Source organism: Haliotis rufescens, unplaced genomic scaffold (genome assembly GCF_023055435.1).
Source record: "Haliotis rufescens isolate VD_foot unplaced genomic scaffold, xgHalRufe1.0.p SCAF_2, whole genome shotgun sequence".
NCBI lineage: Eukaryota > Metazoa > Mollusca > Gastropoda > Lepetellida > Haliotidae > Haliotis > Haliotis rufescens.
In genome coordinates this window covers 53829748-53851930 of record NW_025963890.1, presented here as the reverse complement: position 1 = coordinate 53851930, position 22183 = coordinate 53829748, and the positions used below count along the sequence as shown (strand labels likewise).

Here is a 22183-nt window from a genome sequence, read left to right as displayed (position 1 = left end):
TTTCAACAGGCTAATTTCTACCAGTTTTAACACTCTATTCCGATATGAATGACAAGCATGATTATTTATCTAAGATTTTATCAGGAACACCGTTCAAGAATATTACGACTATAACGGAAAACGGCACTTCCGTCAACAAATGCACGTGTTTTGGCGGGGATGCACTGACAGGATTGCGCGTCGATTTTACAGATCATGTAGACGTTTTCCAGTATTGTACATTGGGTCGCCGTGTACAGTTGCTCACGATGAGTGGTAAAAGACCACAAGTGTCTGATGGGGAAGTTGTCACAAAACGGCACAGACCGCCAAATCTGGAGGATGTGAAAATAAATTCTAAAGTGACAAATCTGAAAACAACATTTAAAAACGCCTTTAGCCAAAAACAGTGTGTGACAGATGGTGAGAAAATATTATCAAAGACTTTGTGTTGTTTAGACTGGAGAATGATTGATAGGAGACGAGACATTAAGCTAGTCGGGTGGATGGCAGACAGCTGCGCCCAATAATTTCACTCTTGCCAAATGCACTATATGGGACGATAGCATTGATCACCTATGTTCTATATTATAAGTGCATATTTTGCCCTTTAAATACACCACTACCGTTGGTGATGTGATAAGTGTACATTTCATGCATGCCGACCATAACCTATTCTTAAAATCAAAGTTTTGGATGTCCCAAAATATAATCATTTTTAAAAACTATTACCAGCTGATGATGTGCAGTATGAGACACAGGTATGGGAATAGGCGCAATGTAATGACCTACCAGGCCACAAACTTAAAGCAATGCAGGTACTTTTTTAGTCATTTTGTCTAACCAGAGCCTGCAGAGGCAAAAAACCCAGCAGTAATTCAAACCCTGTATTTCCATGAGAATATGGAACAAGTGAGATTATGAAAAGTGACTACCGTATTTGGCGTAATAAGCACCCAGGGCATTCTCAAAATAAGAAAAAAGGGGCGCTTAGTAGAATATAATATTTGTGTGAAAAAAAACAATTTAAAGATTGTAAATTCTGTGGTTTGGTGAACACAGAAAACGATGGCCCTCAGTATTTTACCCCTTTAGGTATATATGTCTCTTACAAATAATACTATGTGCATGCTTGCACGTATTGACTTACATAACTACGTATTTGTGATAACGCAACTCCACATTAACAATAAGTAAAAATCATAGTCGACGCCCATTGTTCCCAACAGGAAGTACCGGTAATCAGCAGGTAAAGTTGAAAATATCAGCAAATATTGCCGTGGGTGCTTATTACGTCGAATACGGTATATGTTTTTGCATTATCACTTTTGCTCAGGAAATACAAAATGTTTGACACATGTTCCCAAAAGTGAGCATGTAACTCAAGAATGTTATGACTTCTTTCATAATCTTATGCATACTGTTTGATAATCATATAAGAAATAACTTGATCTGTGCCATTTATGTCGAGAACCTTGTCTACCATCAATGACTGAGTATTAATTTGTGATGTTTATTTTTTTACACATCAACAACAAAGTGCTTAGTTGCTTTCTGAATTTCTATATGACACAGGTCATAAAAAGTTGTTTATACTCATATGTTGTATAAATACATTTGAATCAGTCTAAACCATGACTATGATTAGATGACATGATTAATTCTCTACATGTGTCTCGAATGCAAATAATTTATTTAAGAATTGACTTTCACTTTGTGCGAGTTCATTGGAGTATGAACCTTCATAGAGCATGTAGAGTGAGGGCCAAACCGTATGAACATTGGAGCTTGCGACATTTCTCAATGTATACTGAAACGCTGAGACCAAGAATAAAGGTTCTAAATGATCAGAAAGAACACTTATGTATGTTTTCGTGCTAGGGAATTCCCAGGGGTTTCCCCAGAAATGTGGAAGTAGTCCGTCAATGTTTACGTCATTTCAAGAACACGGTCTCGTGAAAAATATATGAATGTCAAATTGTGTCAATTCAATTTCGCGGTCATGTGACCGACCTATCGTCCAATGGAAAAGCCGTATATCGTGTAAAGTTCAAATTAAAAAATTATTTGCAGATGACAGCGGGTGTTGTGTGAACCAGCTGCCCTTCACACACAGTTTACTGCCAGACTTCATACAAGATTCCAGCTTCCTGGATGATCTGACAGCTGAACTTCATGCAGTGCCTTTTGCAGAGAAAAACAATGACTTATATAAGTTCAAACAGGTTAGGAACCATGGAAACATACATATATTTTTTACCTGTTCCCCCAAATGCTGCATTACCTGTAACCATGGTGTCGATTAGGTTTGAAGTAATATGATTCACAGTACAGTACATGAAAACTCTGCACTTGTCAGGTCAAATTTTAAGACATCTTGACATGGATATTTTGAGAATCAGTTTTGTGAATCATGCAAAGATATAAATATCCCTATCAAAAGGGGAGTAGTGTCTATATCATGTTTATAGCACTTTCCTAATGTGTTCTCTTATGTCATATATCTGTCTGCCATTTTATATTGACACTTCACAATGGGGCTATTTTATGTTGTATCATGGCCCAAAGTGTTGTGATTTCTAGTACGTTGGGTACAATGTGTGAAGCCCATTTCTGGTGTCCCCCGCCGTGATATTGCTGGAATATTGCTAAAAGCGGCGTAAAACCCCACTCACTCACTCACTCACTCACTCACTCACTCACTCACTCACTCACTCACTCACTCACTCACTCACTCACTCACTCACTCACTCACTCACTCACTCACTCACTCACTCACTCACTCACTCACTCACTCACTCACTCACTCACTCACTCACTCACTCACTCACTCACTCACTCACTCACTCACTCACTCACTCACTCACTCACTCACTCACTCACTCACTCACTCACTCACTCACTCACTCACTCACTCACTCACTCACTCACTCACTCACTCACTCACTCACTCACTCACTCACTCACTCACTCACTCACTCACTCACTCACTCACTCACTCACTCACTCACTCACTCACTCACTCACTCACTCACTCACTCACTCACTCACTCACTCACTCACTCACTCACTCACTCACTCACTCACTCACTCACTCACTCACTCACTCACTCACTCACTCACTCACTCACTCACTCACTCACTCACTCACTCACTCACTCACTCACTCACTCACTCACTCACTCACTCACTCACTCACTCACTCACTCACTCACTCACTCGTACTTTGGGAGTGAACATTGACTACCGGTATGATTCATGAACTTGTATGGATCTGTATGCCTGAATAATGGGGGGACAAATAAGCATTCTACCTGCTTATAATATTTAATGCCACATTGAAATAAGACCTTAAAATGTGGAATACTGTACTTTTGTTATCATGATTACTGTTGTGTTAAATGTTTGTGTTGGCAATTCTTGTGTCTAAACTTTTAAGATGGTTATTATTTCGCAGAGTTCAGATCTGAAGAAGACAGCTTCCCCATGCATAGCACATCTCAAGTGAGTGATTGAATATTGTTTTATGAATGTATCCTGCGATAAAAGTATTGTACTGAGTTGTCACAAGAAGCAGACGACAGTTATTTTGTTGATAGGCTCTGGTTTTAAGTGCAGACTAGTTTAATGCTTAAATGAGTTCCTAAACAGGATGCGAGAAGGACAAATAAATGTGAAAAAAACAACCCAATTCTTTGTGTCAACTGCTGGCAAAGAAATAAGATGTAAATTCATGTATGGCATTTAATACTTGATTACACAGTTTAGGGTGTTGTTTGTTTGTTGTTTAATGACACACTCAGCAATATTTGAGCAATATGACGGCAGTCTGTAAATAATCGAGTCTGGACCAGACAGTCCAGTGATTTACATCATGAGTATTGATCTACGCAATTGGAATATGATGACATGTATCAACCAAGTCAGCGAGCCTGACTACCCTATCCTGTTAGTCGCCTCTTATGACAAGCATAGTCGCCTCTTATGGCAAGCATGGGTTGCTGAAGATCTATTCTCTACACGTTCTTCTTGAGTTTCGGTACACATATCATGCATATTAGAACACTTATCATGATAAGGGGTATTCACTCAACTACCGGTACCTATACTTTCAGGGATTTATCTAGGATTCCAAACTAAGTATTCTTTGGAGGCAAATTGTGAAAATTATTCTTAGTTTGGTAAATTAAAAACATTTAAAATGGGAATGTTTACCGTCATCTGCTGCAGACTTGGGGCCAAATATGAGCCTCTGAGCAGGTCCAGATAAATCCCTGACTTTATGTCAGTTTGTGAACATGTTAAATGTAAAGAATATATGTGTCTCAACCCTGCTAATAATGCTAATAGAGCCGCCATGGTATATCTCATGATATCATGTATATATGGTGATAAAGAAGAAATGACAAAAAAGCTATACCTTTGTAAATCATATTTCATATTAATTGTGGTGCTGAAATGAACTTTGGAAAATTACTTTTGAAATGGCTTTGAAAGCTGGACTATAGCTGTGTGGAAATTTCATAAGTGGCTGCTAAATCAATTTTTCAATCAGAAGCAAGTTTTTGATGTTGGAAGCCTCCAAATAAGTATTTTCTTCAAGGCTGATTAATGTAGAGACTATATGAAACAAAATTCATTCATTCAATATTTAACTAACTGCTGTTCAGTATTCTCAAAAAGGGATATTTAAGTTCTCAGGATATATTGCTGCTGAATAAGGTATGAAGTCGTTATGGTCACATGTGTTTTGTTTCATGTTTCTGCCTACGCTTTTCAGAAAACTGTTGAATGAAGATTTTCATGGATGGCTTGAGGAGGTCACGGATATTCCGTTAACGTCAAATGTGGACATATTCTGCTCTCAGTATAAATACACAGGTAAGGGACAGTCAGCATGGTAGTAATGGGGACCAGACATGGCGGACAATAGTCTCACAAACATCAGGAAACTTTGGTTGTTACCATGGTTACTGTTAAGATGTATAGCGTCTCTGAAGAGATGCCAACCATTATGATTCTGAACCAGAAATTACGCTATAATTGATTCTGCTTGTCCTACCCAAAATTACAGTTTTTGTGATTTTCCCCCGAATTATTGAAATGCCAAGAATATCAAGTTGAGCAATTTGTGAATGCACCGGTGACATGAAACTTTCGACAGCAAACTATGCTGGCCAATGAGAGCAGTGCTTTCAATTCACATAATGCACATGATATTCTTACTCTCTGACACAAGATGTCTGATGGGGTGTTATGTTAAAACACACTCAAGTCATTTTATCAGTGGGGGCACGGGTGGCCCAGTCGTCTAAGGCGCCGCGATTCGCTGTGCCGAGTTGCGTCCCTTGGGCACGCCAGAAACCTATGGTTGTTGGTTCAAATCCTGGTTCGCCCCAATTATGTTTCTAGGTTTGTCAGCACCATACCCGTGCTCGTGGGTTTCACCAAAGTGGTAAAGTCTGAGACCTGCCTTACTTCGGGCTTTCCTCCCACATTAAGCTGACACGCCGTGATATAACTGGAATACTGTTAAAAGCGGCGTTAAACACAACTCACTCACTCACTCATTTTATCAGTTGATTTTTGCAGGTTCAGACAGGGAACTTCTGGTACTGTTAACATTATTCTTTTTAACCCCACTGATTACTCCAAAGTCTAAGGCGCTGCAATTCACTGTGCAGAGTTGCATCCCTTGAGCATGCCAGAAACCTGTGCTTGTTGGTTTCAACAAAGTGGTCAACATCAAAGACCTGCATGTCTTCAGGCTTTCCGCCCAAAATCAAGCTGACATACCTTGATATACCGTATTCGACATATAAGCGCCCAGGGCACTCTCAAAATTAGGAATAGGGGGCTCTTATTAGAATATTATATTGGTTTAAAAAAACAGAGTTGAAAGATAAATTTTGTGGTTTAAGCTGACAACCTGAAATGTTTATGTACGACAGATATATTTTGCCAGAATTAAATTGCCCATAATTAAGGGTGCATATAACACACGAGTGTGTATCATACGCGAATAAATAAGTCTTGTGTACATTGATCGATTGGAAGGGTGCTAATTGGGATTGTTCACTTGCCAATATATTAACAAATATCGCCATGGGCGCTTATTGGAGTGGGGCGCTTATTATGTCGAATACGGTAACTGGAATACTGTTCAAAGCAGCGCTAAACCCAACTCACTCTTACTGATGCTGGGGATAATTGCTCATGCTTTCAATCATTGGTGCAGCTGGTCCAGATTAATTTTTCACAATCTTCCATGATAAAGCTTGACTATTCCTAATTTGACACGGCCATTGTTTCTTTTACATGGCCGGATTAGGAAGTCAGTGTTTCTAAAAACAAGTCATGATGCCTCTCTGTAGTTGAGGGGGCACGGGTGGCCAAGTCGTCTAAGGCTCCGAGATTCGCTGTGCAGAGTTGCGTCCCTTGGGCACGCCAGAAACCTATGATTGTGGGTTCGAATCCCGGTTCGCCCCGATTATGTTTCTAGGTTTGTCAGCACCATACCCGTGCTCGTGGGTTTCACCGAAGTGGTAAACGTCTGAGACCTGCATCACTTCGGGCTTTCCTCCCACATTAAGCTGACACGCCGCGATATAACTGGAATATTGTTAAAAGCGACGTTAAAACCCAACTCCCTCACTCACTCTCTGTAGTTGTCTCTTATCTTGTGTGAACACAGATGTGCTCCTGTGTCACGATGACGAGCTGGAGGGTCGGAGGATTGCCTTCATCTTCTACCTGGTTCCTGACAGCTGGGGGGAGGCTGATGGCGGCATGCTTGACCTCTTCGACATGGACGGTAAGATGATAGACCTGTCACTTTGTTGTAGGGTACACAAAACCAAATGGTTTCCCATAGTCTCCTATAGTGAGATATATTTTTTTTAAAACAACAAGCATTCAACAGCTATTTCCTGTACATGTGTGCACAGTCTGGCCTTAAAGCAGCAATGAAAACAATAAAAATGGCTAGGTTTGCAAGTTAGTTTTCACACTACAGGACGCTAAACACGCCTTACCCAGTTCTGCACCAAATGTCACTTGCTTGAAAATATCTGTTGTCACATTCAGCGTAAGTCATCATGTTGAAAAAGACAGCACAAAATATTGAAAAACATGGTCAGTTTTAATAACAGGATAGATGTACATTATAAGAAACATAAAAATCTTACACAAAATCGTGGAATCACAGCTGCCAGATGTCTGAAAGGCACTGAAGGGTCTCCACGACGGGGAACAACTCATTCTGATTTGGTGGAGTTTAACCTGTAGGCGTGGCGGGCTAGCCTAGTGGTTAAAGTGTTTGCTCATCACGCTGAAGGCCCAGGTTCAATTCCCCTCATGGGTATAATGTATGAAGCTCATTTTTTCTGCTGTTCCCTGTTCCTGGACGTTGCTAAAAGCAGCATTAAACCATACCCATTCACTTACAATGTTGTCATAAAGTTGAAAATGAAACTATGTACTTCAAAACTTTCATGTCATTGGTTACTCACATGGGCGGATACAGCTTTTTTGAAAAGGGGGGGTGCACAATTAAGATCTATTTATTGTCTTTGGTGGTAATTTATACAGAAATAAAGATTTTTTTCGAAATAAAAAGGGGGGGTGCGCACCCCCGCACCCCCCCTCTGTATCCGCCCATGGACTCATGTTGAACTCATTGGAACCAGAAAAATGGTTTGACCATTCTGAGAATTGACACAAATGTTCATCATAATTCAGTTTAATAAACCATGAAGCAACTTTATATTCCTTTTGATTATGAGACGCTGATGTGAGTTAAATAGCATCTGAAGTATTTAAGTATTATTACGGCAACTTTACACCTGTGGTCAATGACTGGAACCTCAAAGAAAGACAAGGACATTTGAAAAGGTGTTACGTCTATTTGAACGCTTTTAAGAAAAAATGTTGATACATGAATGTGCCACTGCAAGGGAGACCTGCAAGAATTTGACACAATGGTGCTCGATATTATGTGGACTTTTTAGACTTATGACATGGTGGTTCCATGCCATCTTCCTGAGGCAAGGGAGTTAACTGACTATAAAAGTCCAGTTTCCACCCTTGCCGAACTAGGCTGGAATTTAGTGGCTCGTTTGTAGCACCACCAGTAGCGAGTTACGTCCCTTCTATGTCCTTCCTACAGACTGCTGTCATATAGCTGGAAAATTACTGAGTGCAGCGTTAAACAACAAACAACAAACAAACTTCTGGAACTACAGAAGGAACATTTCTCATGCAGCAGCTGTCAGTCATTGGCATTGTTCCATGTTTCAGAGCATGGACAGCCAAACAAGGTTGTCAAGTCGGTTTGCCCCCAGAGGAACTGTCTGCTGTTCTTTGAAGTGACGGAGGCATCATTTCATCAGGTGAGAGGGGCGGTCGGGTAGCCTAGTGGTTAAAGCGTTCGCTCATCACGCCAAAGACCCGGGTTCGATTCCCGACATGGGTACATTGTGTGAAGCCCATTTCTGGTGTCCCCCGTCGTGATATTGCTGGAATATTGCTATAAAGCGGCATAAAACCATACTCACTCACTCATCAGGTGAGTGACTGCAACCAGGAGCAACAACCCATGCCATGTTGTCAAGTGTGCCACGGGGCACTCATACAGATGTTTAGAAGTGCCCCTTGGAATCATAGTGTGCAAACTAGAAGACTACTGTTTATCCATCATCAAACTTTGTGACTTTCATTTTATGCAACTTATTCAACCTAGAGATGTACTTAAACATTTGTTTTGGCTTGTAACTTTCTAAATTAATTTGAACTGTATGCCAAGCACATGTTGTAGGGCATGTCTGGCATTGACATAATCATATGCAGCACACTGGATCAGGATTTCATTCAAAGCATGTTGCATGCATGCCAATTCTGTATGTATCTAACTCATTCGTTACAGGTGGCTGAGATTCTGTCGGAGAGCAAGTGTCGACTGTCTGTAAGCGGCTGGTACCATGGTCCCGCTGTACCCAGATCTAAACCCTTCGTGGAGTCCCTGCCTCCCCTCATCTCGCCCAACACGATAGATGTAAGTAAACATGTTGTCATTGTTTAGAGGATTTGCCACTAGGCCGTGATAAATAAGCATTTGATTTTAGTCTCCACCTGTCTCACTGCTGAACACGACACATAAGTACCCAATTACCTATAGACAAAAGAAGTCACTTAATGTGGACCCCTCTTTCTATACTTGATGAAGTATATCATATACACCATTGTACACAGTCCCAGCAAACGTTCATGTGAATCGTGTCAACACATGCCTTGAACATGTTGAATCATGTGAATCGTGTACACACATGCCTTGAACAAGTTGAATCATGTGAATTGTGTCCACACATGCCTTGAACAAGTTGAATCATGTGAATCGTGTCCACACATGCCTTGAACATGTTGAATCATGTGAATCGTGTACACACATGCCTTGAACAAGTTGAATCATGTGAATCGTGTAAACACATGCCTTGAACATGTTGAATCATGTGAATCGTGTCCAGGCATGCCTTGAACAAGTTGAATCATGTGAATCGTGTCCACACATGCCATGAACATGTTGAATCATGTGAATTGTGTAAACACATGCCTTGAACAAGTTGAATCATGTGAATCGTGTCAACACATGCCTTGAACAAGTTGAATCATGTGAATCGTGTCCACACATGCCTTGAACAAGTTGAATCATGTGAATCGTGTCCACACATGCCTTGAACAAGTTGAATCATGTGAATCGTGTCCACACATGCCTTGAACAAGTTGAATCATGTGAATCGTGTACACACATGCCTTGAACAAGTTGAATCATGTGAATCGTGTCCACACATGCCTTGAACATGTTGAATCATGTGAATCGTGTACACACATGCCTTGAACATGTTGAATCATGTGAATCATGTACACACATGCCTTGAACATGTTGAATCATGTGAATCGTGTACACACATGCCTTGAACAAGTTGAATCATGTGAATCGTGTCCACACATGCCTTGAACAAGTTGAATCATGTGAATCGTGTCCACACATGCCTTGAACAAGTTGAATCATGTGAATCGTGTCCACACATGCCTTGAACAAGTTGAATCATGTGAATCGTGTCCACACATGCCTTGAACAAGTTGAATCATGTGAATCGTGTCCACACATGCCTTGAACATGTTGAATCATGTGAATCGTGTCCACACATGCCTTGAACAAGTTGAATCATGTGAATCGTGTCCACACATGCCTTGAACAAGTTGAATCATGTGAATCATGTCCACACATGCCTTGAACAAGTTGAATGATGTGAATCGTGTCAACACATGCCTTGAACAAGTTGAATCATGTGAATCGTGTCAACACATGCCTTGAACAAGTTGAATCATGTGAATCGTGTCCACACATGCCTTGAACAAGTTGAATCATGTGAATCGTGTCCACACATGTCTTGAACAAGTTGAATCATGTGAATCGTGTCCACACATGCCTTGAACAAGTTGAATCATGTGAATCGTGTACACACATGCCTTGAACAAGTTGAATCATGTGAATCGTGTCCACACATGCCTTGAACAAGTTGAATCATGTGAATCGTGTCCACACATGCCTTGAACATGTTGAATCATGTGAATCGTGTACACACATGCCTTGAACATGTTGAATCATGTGAATCGTGTACACACATGCCTTGAACAAGTTGAATCATGTGAATCGTGTACACACATGCCTTGAACAAGTTGAATCATGTGAATCGTGTCCACACATGCCTTGAACAAGTTGAATCATGTGAATCGTGTCAACACATGCCTTGAACAAGTTGAATCATGTGAATCGTGTCAACACATGCCTTGAACAAGTTGAATCATGTGAATCGTGTCCACACATGCCTTGAACAAGTTGAATCATGTGAATCGTGTCCACGCATGCCTTGAACAAGTTGAATTATGTGAATCGTGTAAACACATGCCTTGAACTAGTTGAATCCTGTGAATCGTGTCCACACATGCCTTGAACAAGTTGAATCATGTGAATCGTGTCCACACATGCCTTGAACAAGTTGAATCATGTGAATTGTGTACACACATGCCTTGAACAAGTTGAATCATGTGAATTGTGTTAACACATGCCTTGAACAAGTTGAATCATGTGAATCGTGTCCACACATGCCTTGAACAAGTTGAATCATGTGAATTGTGTACACACATGCCTTGAACTAGTTGAATCCTGTTAATCGTGTCCACACATGCCTTGAACAAGTTGAATCATGTGAATCGTGTCCACACATGCCTTGAACAAGTTGAATCATGTGAATTGTGTACACAACTGCCTTGAACAAGTTGAATCATGTGAATCGTGTACACACATGCCTTGAACAAGTTAAATCATGTGAATCGTGTCCACACATGCCTTGAACAAGTTAAATCATGTGAATCGTGTCAACACATGCCTTGAACAAGTTGAATCATGTGAATCGTGTCCACACATGCCTTGAACAAGTTGAATCATGTGAATTGTGTACACACATGCCTTGAACAAGTTGAATCATGTGAATTGTGTTAACACATGCCTTGAACATGTTGAACAGTTTAAAATATATGTTTAAGAGATAAAATACCTCTGACCATGCCCACCTTACATATTCAGCTCGTCTGATCATGCTGACTGTTCTTAAGAAGGTTTCTTGCCTATGGTGCCATACACAGTCATGTCAGTCTTGTAGTTGGATGTATAGCATGCAGATTTTTATTGTCAACATTTCAGTTTGCAATCGTGGGATTTATTTCATTCATTTTTCCTGTTTTCATTATTTTACACAGGTCAGATCTGAAACAAGTTATAAAAAACTAATTAACTGAATTAAAATATCTGATTTTATAACACAAGTTTTCAGCCAGACATGAATCATGAGAATTTTCAAAAAAGTGTCTGTTTTTATTACTATTTCTGCAAAATAGTATATCACTTATTCACCCAGTTGCCATGGTTACAGGAGGATGATCTGTACAGCTGGATCAACCCGATCTATCTCAACCCCGAGATTCAGGCTGATATTAAGGAGAAGTTCGAGAATGATTCAGAGATTGAATTGAAGGATTTTCTCCAGGTATGACCATGAGGGTGTAGGCGTTTACTGTAGAAACAAGTTTGTAGACAGGAAACAGAAGGAGCCTTAAGAAGATGTAACTTCAGTATTATGTTGAGCTGAAGGAACTGACTTTAAACAAGTGGGTTATGTACTGGTTGATGCTTCTAAGACATTACAACTGGTAAAACAGTTCTATCCAAAAGTTATGATCTTCAGGCTATGAAAGAAGCACACATTTGCTGGTGAGTTGCGACAAGGTTGTAAATATCTCTGTGCTATATGCTAGGAGCATGCATTCAAAGGTGAATATGGGGCACTACAAGTGTTGTTGTATAAGTTATATAGTAAAGGATATGCTGAGATACAGTTAACTACATCGGTCGATCTAGAGGAGGGGGGTGTCCAGGGGGTCTGATCTCCCCCTCTTGATAACCAAATGTAGCATGTTGTAGACAATAGTATATAGGATATGTTGCAGAAGAGAATAGGTTGTAGTAGAGGATATGTTGCAGAAGAAAATGTGTTGCATTAAAGAATATGTTGCAGTAAAGGATATGTTGCCTGGTTGCAGAAGAGAATAGGTTGTAGTAGTGGATATGTTGCAGAAGAGAATATGTTGCAGTAAAGAATATGCTGCAGAAGAGAATAGGTTGTAGTAGAGGACATGTTGCAGAAGAAAATATGTTGCGTTAAAGAATATGTTGCAGTAAAGGATATGTTGCAGAAGAGAATAGGTTGTAGTAGTGGATATATTGCAGTATAGAATAGGTTGCAGTAAAAGATATGTTGCAGAAGAGAATAGGTTGTAGTAGTGGATATATTGCAGTATAGAATAGGTTGCAGTAAAAGATATGTTGCAGAAGAGAATAGGTTGTAGAAGTGGATATATTGCAGTATAGAATAGGTTGCAGTAAAAGATATGTTGCAGAAGAGAATAGGTTGTAGTAGTGGATATGTTGCAGTAAAGGATATGTACAGATGCAGTGAAGTATGTGCATTAAAAGATATGTACTGAAGAATTGGTTGTTTACAGGATGAGAAGTACAAGACGGTTCTGCAGGCAATGAGTGATGTGGGTGTGTCCTGGTCCCCACAGGGCCCTGCAAACAAAAGGTGGGCAAGTAGCATGTACCATCATCTGTGTCGCAAAGCCTCCAGAAAACACACCCAGTTTCCTGTTTGTTACAGGAGCCCTTGACATGGGTGTTGGCTGGTCCATCTCTGTCATTTCCATACTAAGTGCCCTTTGCAGACAAAATTGAAACAAATGAAACATATTTTTGTAAATTCTGGGGAAATAAGAAATTTGTCATTCAAATTTGGAATTTTTACTGTCATTTGCTGCCGAATTTGGAGCCGAATATCAGCCTCTGAACGGGTCAAGATAAATTTCTGGGTCCCTAGCAACCTATACTTGACTAGATGGATTAGGTGGTCAGGTTCAGTGACTTGGTTTGTGGGTCATGGTGCCTCGATCGAGTGGATCACTGGATTGTCTGGTCCAGACTTGATTATTTAGAGGCTTTAATATTGCTGAATGTGGTATTAAACAACAAACAATCAATCGTCAGTGAATTATGGTACATCAGGCCTGCATCCTCAAAAACTGTAGCAGTGTCATGAAATCATTCCTACCAGTAGAGCAGGATATATTTACACTTTTCCCCAAAACACCTGGTGTCATCACTGATTTTCAGAGACCCATTCATATATGTGTCACTGCTATTTTGGCTTTTACACCCAGTGGAATTTGTTTTGCCGGATAATTGAGACTTGTTATTCTCTGGCCTTGACGTATTATATTTTCCATGTTTTGTGTACTTTTTTTCAGAAACTATGATGCATGCATCGATGGGGATAGGCCAGAGGTCCTGACCAAGTGTGTCAACTTCCTCCAGTCCGATGCCATGTTCCTTATTCTCTCCAACCTGACAGGACTCAAACTGCATGAGTTAGCGCCGTCGTCCGATGATGAGGAAGAGGCAGCTGACACCTCTAATGGAACAGGCAATCAGAGTAAAGGTATCCTGTTGAGCCAGTCTGTTTGGCTCTGCTTCTTCACTAGCACTGTTTTAACTTATGTACATAGAAATACTTTAAGATAGGTTTAGTGCTAAGATTATTTTGCAGTATACTTGTCAGGAGCATATTCATGCATATCATTGAGACCCGTGAAGATCCAGGGTAGAGTAGGTCTTCAGCAACCAATGATTGCCGTTAAAGGCGACTATGCTTGTCGTAAGAGGCGACGAACGGGATCGGGTGGTCAGGCTCGCTGACTTGGTTGATGCATGTCATCGTATCCCAATTGTGTGGATCGATGCTCATGATGTCAATCACTGGATTGTCTGTTCCAGACTCAATTATTCACTGACTGCCATTAAAGTGCTGAGTGCGGTGTTAAACAACAAACAAACAAACAAACCAAACAAGCATATCATTTGTTTTCTGAGAAAATGTCTATGAATTGTCTACTTAAACTCTTGTGGCCTGATGTTGGAGGAGGGGTGGGGAGGGCCACAAGGTCAGAATCAGCTGAGGCACTACGATTTGTTGTACAGAGTTGCCTCCCTTAGGCATGACAGAATCATATTTATGCACTGTAGGTACAATGAATATTATTGTGTGTGTCTCAGGACGCAGTGTATTAATTTTCTGTGACCAATCTCAACATTGTATGTACAGGATGCACATTTGTGCGTGGGGTAAAGCCCTGGTGATATAACTGGAACATTGTTTAACGTAGCGTTAAGGACGACTCACTCACTTGTGGTGAGTGAGTGAGTTATGGTTTTACGCCGCTTTTAGCAATATTCCAGCAATATCACGGCGGGGGACACCAGAAATGGGCTTCACATGTTATATCCGTGTCGGGAATCGAACCCAAGTCTTTGGATTGACGAGCGAACGCTTTAACCACTGGGCTACCCAACCGCCCCTGCTCACTTGTGGCCTGATAGACTCAGTAGAGATTACATCAGCAGAATTGAATGAAGTATACTTGCAAAGGGGTATGGACCCGAGCGCCATTCATAACATATATTCTTTACCATTGACTTATGATAGTAGTACTTGTACCACTAAGTTAGCATTGTGGAACGGGACCAGGCTTTATTCCATTCAGAACAGACTCTGTTCCATTTCTATTATGTCAACAAATATTATGTTGTAGTACTATTGTCTCCTTGTCATGCCTATGTTTAGGTATTGTCATAGAGCAGGATGGTTCTACCTGGCAGTTCAGATTCCCGAAAGCAGTTGTTGAAGATGATATGCTATTACAGATGGTGTTATTTAACTCTTCAGAGTTGGGAGGCAGTCCTCAGTGCCGGAGCGTGGTACGGCAGTGGCGGCACGGCAGCTACACCCTCATCCATGACACCGACAGCGAGGGCTCCGAGTACGCTCTAGACGCCTTCATGTACTTCGGATGTCCAGGTAGGGAATCAAAGCAATCTCTCAACCCTGGCAGGAATGGGATGTTTTGTCACGTTCAGATTCATCCACAAAGTTTGAGTCACGTCTTTCCATAATCCAGTGTGTGTTTACCATTGACACAAGTTCTAGGAATGTCTTGTGTCAGTCCACTTGGCATGGCTGGAGATTACTGTGTCATGTGGATCAATGAGGTCAGTTTGGCCATAGTCTAGGACAATGTGCCTGTCAAAAGTCCCTTGTCTTTCTTCTGTCAAACAGCCCCCTCTTTACATGCTATACATACAGTAAACTATGGTTATAACAAACTCAAAGGGACCATTAAAAAAATTTAATTATTTAAAAATATCTTTTCCTTCTTTATTCATCTCAGCAGATACAGCATATATATGTATGTATGTATGTATGTATGTATGTATGTATGTATGTATGTATGTATGTATGTATGTATGTATGTATGTATGTCAATAAAATTGTGGTATATGGCATTCAAGAAATGTAAAGCTATTCATACATATAAATTCTTGCCTATAAAGTCAATATACTGTATTATTGGTTTTTAAACAAAGTGTGGAACGAAGTCCAGAAACTAAAATATTTTGCATAGCTACAATTTGTAAATGACATTACCTTTGTAACATTGTAATAACTAATGTCCCATTAATTTTACTTTGTTATAACCGTAGTTCATTAGAAGTACACATACAGCATATATGCAACGGATGGCAGGGATCAAAATAACAGTTTGTTATATCTGTCAGTTTGTTATAAGCATATTCATGTTAAACGTTGTTTACTGTATTGTTAACTCTCCCCAAAAAGTAGGGGATATTTGAAAATAACACATCATTACAGAAATACAAAGAGGTGTCGAGTGATGTAAGTGGATGGATAAGAAAAAGGTAAAATGTCAATAAGCAGAACCAGTTGGCGGTGTATTGTAGGGGTGCAAACATCCAAGAAGATGACAGGATGGTGTAGTAAAATGTAAATGTTGACTTGATCATACCCCCTGGACGATTGGTCAAACATTCGTTTATATGGCATGGTATGGTCGAAATCAATGGTCCAATGACAATTTGAGGAAGTCTTGTCCACTCCTCTTGCAGCACGTGGCTAATGTAGCGGGTGTTCTTTGACGCCAGGGTTCACATCTCCGCATGTCAAGCTGTATTAGGAAAAGGACTCATGGCTGGCCATTACATCCTTGTGATTGGAGGTAGTCAGTCATGATACGTCCACGGAGGGCAAGAGCGTTGCCTTCTTGAAAAAGAGGACCAGTATGGAGCGCCACATCATACATATTGGTGCAGTAGTCTCGGTAGTACTGTCCAGTGACCTTTCTGTGTACAATATATGCAGTGGCGTTCTGCAGTTATAGTCATCCAGCCCCACATTACACATCCACCCCCAAATCTGTCATGTTGCCTTACATCGATGTTTACACGATGCTCATAAGGACGCTTCCAGACACATCCATGCTTCTCCAGAAAGTCCAGAGGGAATCGTTACAAATATGGAAACATTACACATGACCATTGGCTCTAAACACGATTGGCTTGTGGCTAGAATATGTTGATTTGTTAACGGTGGTACAACTCAAGGGAGGCAACTGTGTGGTCAACGAACATACAGATTAGTTGTAGTTATTCGATAACTTGAACTTTGGCGGCCTGGCGCAAATGAACACCAATTAGTTTTCTTTAAGCCTGGTTTCTGATAAATTGATCATGGACATGTGTTGTTGACCAAGGCGCCCTTTGTGGATCCGATCATTAACTTTTTGTGTCTGCAAATCACAGACTGAGACACATTGAACGTATTGACTTCTCGCCAAGTTCTAGCCATTTGAAACATGCCAATATCCCTTGGGCGTTTGTCACGGTGTTGGCGACACAGTCTCAATCTGATCACAAATGCTATATTAAAGCAAGAGTAGAGAGCTTACATTTTATTGTGGAATATGAAAATAAGAAATAAAAAATATTAATGGCTCAGAGGCATTTGCGACCTTTCACTATTTTTTCAAAACCAAGAACGAACTCCTGCCCACGTGCATAGAGGGATTGCATGGTCCAGGCCCAATGTCTCGGGTGTGTTGGGATGTTAGGATTCGGCTCCAAAACCGTTCTATCTCTGGCCAATTAAGCTCCAGAAAGCTGCCTTCTGATTGGCTAATGTTGATTTCTTGTCTGTCATTTCATTGGTCGGTCAAAATTAGCGGTAGCGAAAACTCAGATCTGATTTTAGTGAGATTGATCTCTGGCAGTCATGTTTAAAGCTGATATTTGTTCTGACAACCAATCATAACATTTTGTTTCATAATCCCCTATTTTTCAGGAGAGTGTGTATAAACAAAGTGCATGTCAGTGATATAAACCTTTTTACATGATACATAACTTCTAGGTGTTGCTGTTAGGGCTATGAAATATAAAATCATGAATGGATGAGAATGACATTCATTGTTCCAGACTGGGATTCTGACAACGGTGGCTACACAACTTACATAGCTAAGGGAGAAGACGAAGAGGTAGGATTCGATACAGTCATCGCACAATACTTACCTGCAGTAAAAGCTGCCCTCTATTTGAAATCATCACTGTTTATGTTACAATAATTTTTAGTCCAAGCATGAACAAGACTCCTGAATGGGCCCAGGTGGAACATTAGTGTAACAGCCGTTAGGCTGTGGGTTTGAATCCCAGATTTACCCTGGTCGTGATCCTTTGTCTATCTGCACTAGTCACTCTGTAGTTAACATCCTTAGCTTTACGCCTGCCTTATGCTAACACTACAATAACAAACTGCTCAAAGCAATGTAAAAATAATACGGACGAAAGCAGTTTAATTGAAGACACATTATTGAGAATTCTGTCTTTGGGATTGCCTTCAAAATCATTTATTATTTTTGCTCTTGTGTCTTGATCCGCATCATTGTTACATTGTTGATAACTAGAGTAGAAATCAAGAAATCAGATGTGGTTATACTTCTTATTTATGCATGATGAATATTCATGCATTTATGAAACTGTCTGATATCTTGTGTTCCAGCTGCTGACCGTGTGTCCGTCAGACAACTCGTTGGCACTGGTATACAGGGACAAGGAAACACTCCGATTTGTGAAACACGTGAACCACACGATCACCCGAACAACCGACACCAAGTTCTTTGACATTGCTACTGTGTACTACGAGTGAGATGAAGAGAGACGGAATATGTTAAAGACACTGTCGCATGGGGAACCCACACAAATACAAAAATGACCAGTTGACATGTGTAGAAATTGAATTGTGGAGTTAAATATGATTATTTTTAAAAAAAATTGGAAAATATCCTTCAGAAACATGTACACTTGTTCTGTGCCTATCCTGTTCTTGTTATAGGAGAGAGATGGCGTCTCGGTGGTCGTTTAATCTTGTGGCTAATGGATCCATCAACTCGCCACCAGGACATAAATGAATACATTACATCAGTATTTGCTTTTTGCTTGCTTTTTGATAAATTATATAAAATGTATTAATTTTGATAAACATAGAACAATAAATGTACACTGTCAATATAATAGCATGTGCAGGCCTCATGACCATTAACTACACGAATTTGGTTAGATAAAATATGTATATGGTTTATATACTTACCAACAAAAGAAACGCAAATACCATACTCATTGGTTAATACATGAAAAATGACTCATATTCAAGAGATCTGAGATTGGTTTGACGCACAAACGATTATACTGATGTGTGAATTGACACTCAAGAACGCATCACATGTAGCGTCATAGATCCATGACTCGAGATGTACCATTGGTCTCATGCAGGATTAGCTTGTAAAGTCTGGAAATCATATGCACTTGACTGATTGTTAGTTTTGTCATTAAGTGGTACACATTGGAAACATCTCTTCTTAACGTACATACTTCTCGATATGTTTCTTTGGTTTGCGTTTCTTTTGCCAGTGAGTATATTATGTGTTAAATCTTTTTTGAACCTTGGTAGGATGATGCAGTGGCATTGGAAGCCTACTTACGATGCATGATATGTACATGAGCACACACTCCAACACACACACGATAAACAGACACACACACAGTGATCAGCATGATCAGTTTGCTCCGACCTAATCATACTAATTATGTCCCATGTGTTGTGAGGTTGTTATGTATGTTATCTCTGATCATGTATTTTAACAGTATTTGTTGTCCTCTGTTATTTACTCGTGTTTAGTTCTACATGTACTAGGCTTTGAAAAAAAGGAATGTTGATCAGGCATTAGGGTGTCACTTTAAATTACCCGCATTATTTTTATGGCCAATAAGAGAATAGGGAAGAGAATTTATGGATGTCAACTTCTTTGTTTTGAGGAACACAACGTTTCACAGTATAAACTTACTCCTTCATCAGGTGAATAGTATAAATATTCACCTGATGAGTGAGTGATTGTGGTTTTACGCCGCTTTTAGCAATATTCCAGCAATATCATGGCGGGGGACACCAGAAATGGGCTTCACACATTGTACCCATGTAGGGAATCGAACCCGGTCTCCGGCGTGACGAGCGAACACTTTAACCACTAGGCTACCCCACCACCCCTTCACCTGATGAGGGAGTAAGTATATACTACTAAACATGCTAAACGCTGTTACTCATAACAAAGAAGTTGACATCCTTAAGTTCTTTTCCTTTTGTGTATCACTTCTAAATGCCTTTCAAAGTTTTAATAAGAGAATATTTTCAAATTTCCCATGTCATGTGACATGAATCTGACATCTGTAATGTTGCATAAAAGGCTGAGTTCGATGTGTGCCAGGTTGGTACAGAGTAGGACCCGGGTACCCACAGGACTACCCGGACCCATGGTTAGTCAAGTGATATATTGTTTAAGGACAAAAATTATCTAAAGCTCTATGGTTACACAAAAAGCCACTTACGTTCCTTTTCTTTCTGACTATGCACCCGTTCCTTCTGACTTTTATATGTTTGAATAAATGATAAAACTTCAGTCAATTTCAGTGTATGCATGACGGGATCATTTTTTATCATCCAAAACTGGCTCCCACAGGAGATATCGCTTGGATGAGATCAAGCGATATCTACACTGTAGATATCGCTGCAATGAAATTACATCCCAATGCTTTGCAGACCATTGTGACATCTGGGTTACCATGACGTCACAATCAAATGACATCACTAATGGCTCTGCTACTGAAGCTGTTTGCAGTACTTTTTACACTGTAGACACTGCTAATTACTGTCTACAAATTGAAAAAGTTGAAAGAATGATGTTGGATGATAAATAAAATCTCACCCTCGTGTCTTTTGATATCAAATATATCAATACTCGTTGATAAAAGTGGCAAAAATCCTCGGCAAGCCTCGGATTTTTCCACTTTTATCAACTCGTGTTGATATATTTGATATCAAAAGACACTCGGGTGAGATTCTCTATACGTGTTTGTGGGTAAAAAGATGAAAGGTTCCCCTCTCACCACTGTTGTTTTCTTTCCTTCCTCCTCAATGTTCAGTAAAATATGCCTGAGAAACATTCTTTTTCTACTTCATCAGTACCAGAAATATCTTTGTGAGAAGTGTCATTCTATAAACCTATACCAGTCGTTGTCATGCAGTACGCTACGCTTTTCATATTGGATTCTACAAGCTTGACTTTGTATTGGTCTAGACAAGTTTGGTTTAGTCGCTGAATGTTACGTTCCATATGGTACTGTAACTAACAGTATAACAACACTAGTTCAAGCTCATTGGGAAATATATTTTCATCAAAACATGATAAACACAAATTGCCAAAAATCGCAAAATTCTCCCTGTCTTTAAGCTGTATCCACGTTCGACATCCAGAATATGAACTGGTGGCCGTGATAGTTTGATGACTAATTTATTCTGGCCTTGCTATTGAGTGTATATCTATATGTATGTATAGTCTGTCCTATAAGACTCTTATTCAAGATTTGTTGTAATGTTACATGCAATGAAATGTAGTACATTTTATGATCATGAATTAAAAAAGTTCAAATTTGTTCTCATCTCTGCTTCTTGTATGATTTACTTTATATTGTAGTTTCATACCAAAAGACGTTAAAAGATGGTACTTGTTCTTACCCTGTCTGGCGCTCGGCATTTTGGGGCTAAAACAAGGACTGGTCGGCTCAGAGTCAGTATACTGTGTCTGAATGGGGTATTCATGTTAAACTGCGGCATGATATCTCAGTGTGCTAGTAAATGTACTATAAATCGGCATCAGTCCGGACTAGTACAAGCAGCCACACACATACACACGTGCTTGCACGTCGCTATATAAGTGCAATAATCTTGGACGCTACGTTAAACCCCATTTCACCTCACCTCACCTCATAGCCAAGGATTAACTAAGTTCTTCCCTTTGAGCTAACTGATTTTTGAAAAACACAGGACCGCTGTGTCAATTGATTATCAGAAGATGATATAGTACCTTGCCATAACTGAAGAAATATGTATCATTTTGTTGTTATTTTTATGCCACATGTTCGGCTAAGCTTCTTAATAATTGTTGTTTTAGTCAAAGATTGCCTCCTCTTATTTACTACAAAGATTTTTTACACTTCCGATAAACTATAAAATGAAAACAGCAGACTTTTACATGAAACGACGCCTGAACAGACTTGCTGATTCGTAGAAATAAATATGTA

The 22183-nt window shown here is 39.9% G+C and overlaps 1 protein-coding gene across 1 annotated transcript; it reads left to right on the top strand.

Annotated features, from left to right (window-relative positions):
* The first annotated feature begins 127 nt into the window (after positions 1–127).
* Positions 128–19732, top strand: LOC124140681 (prolyl 3-hydroxylase OGFOD1-like). The gene is made up of 13 exons (XM_046508374.2): positions 128–402; positions 2053–2204; positions 3437–3483; positions 4760–4860; positions 6674–6793; positions 8278–8369; positions 8903–9031; positions 11970–12083; positions 13099–13178; positions 13897–14087; positions 15372–15503; positions 17972–18030; positions 18552–19732. The coding sequence occupies exons 1-13, from the start codon at positions 249–251 to the stop codon at positions 18696–18698; spliced, it is 1518 nt and encodes a 505-aa protein (XP_046364330.1). The 5' UTR covers positions 128–248; the 3' UTR covers positions 18699–19732.
* Positions 19733–22183: the final 2451 nt, after the last annotated feature.

Excerpts from the sequence above, each read along its gene's own strand:
- LOC124140681 (XM_046508374.2), top strand. The coding sequence starts at position 249 with ATGAGTGGTAAAAGACCACAAGTGTCTGATGGGGAAGTTGTCACAAAA. Across the intron at positions 403-2,052 it reads AAAACAGTGTGTGACAGATG|ATGACAGCGGGTGTTGTGTG; the intron begins GTGAGAAAATAT and ends AATTATTTGCAG. Across the intron at positions 8,370-8,902 it reads CGGAGGCATCATTTCATCAG|GTGGCTGAGATTCTGTCGGA; the intron begins GTGAGAGGGGCG and ends CATTCGTTACAG.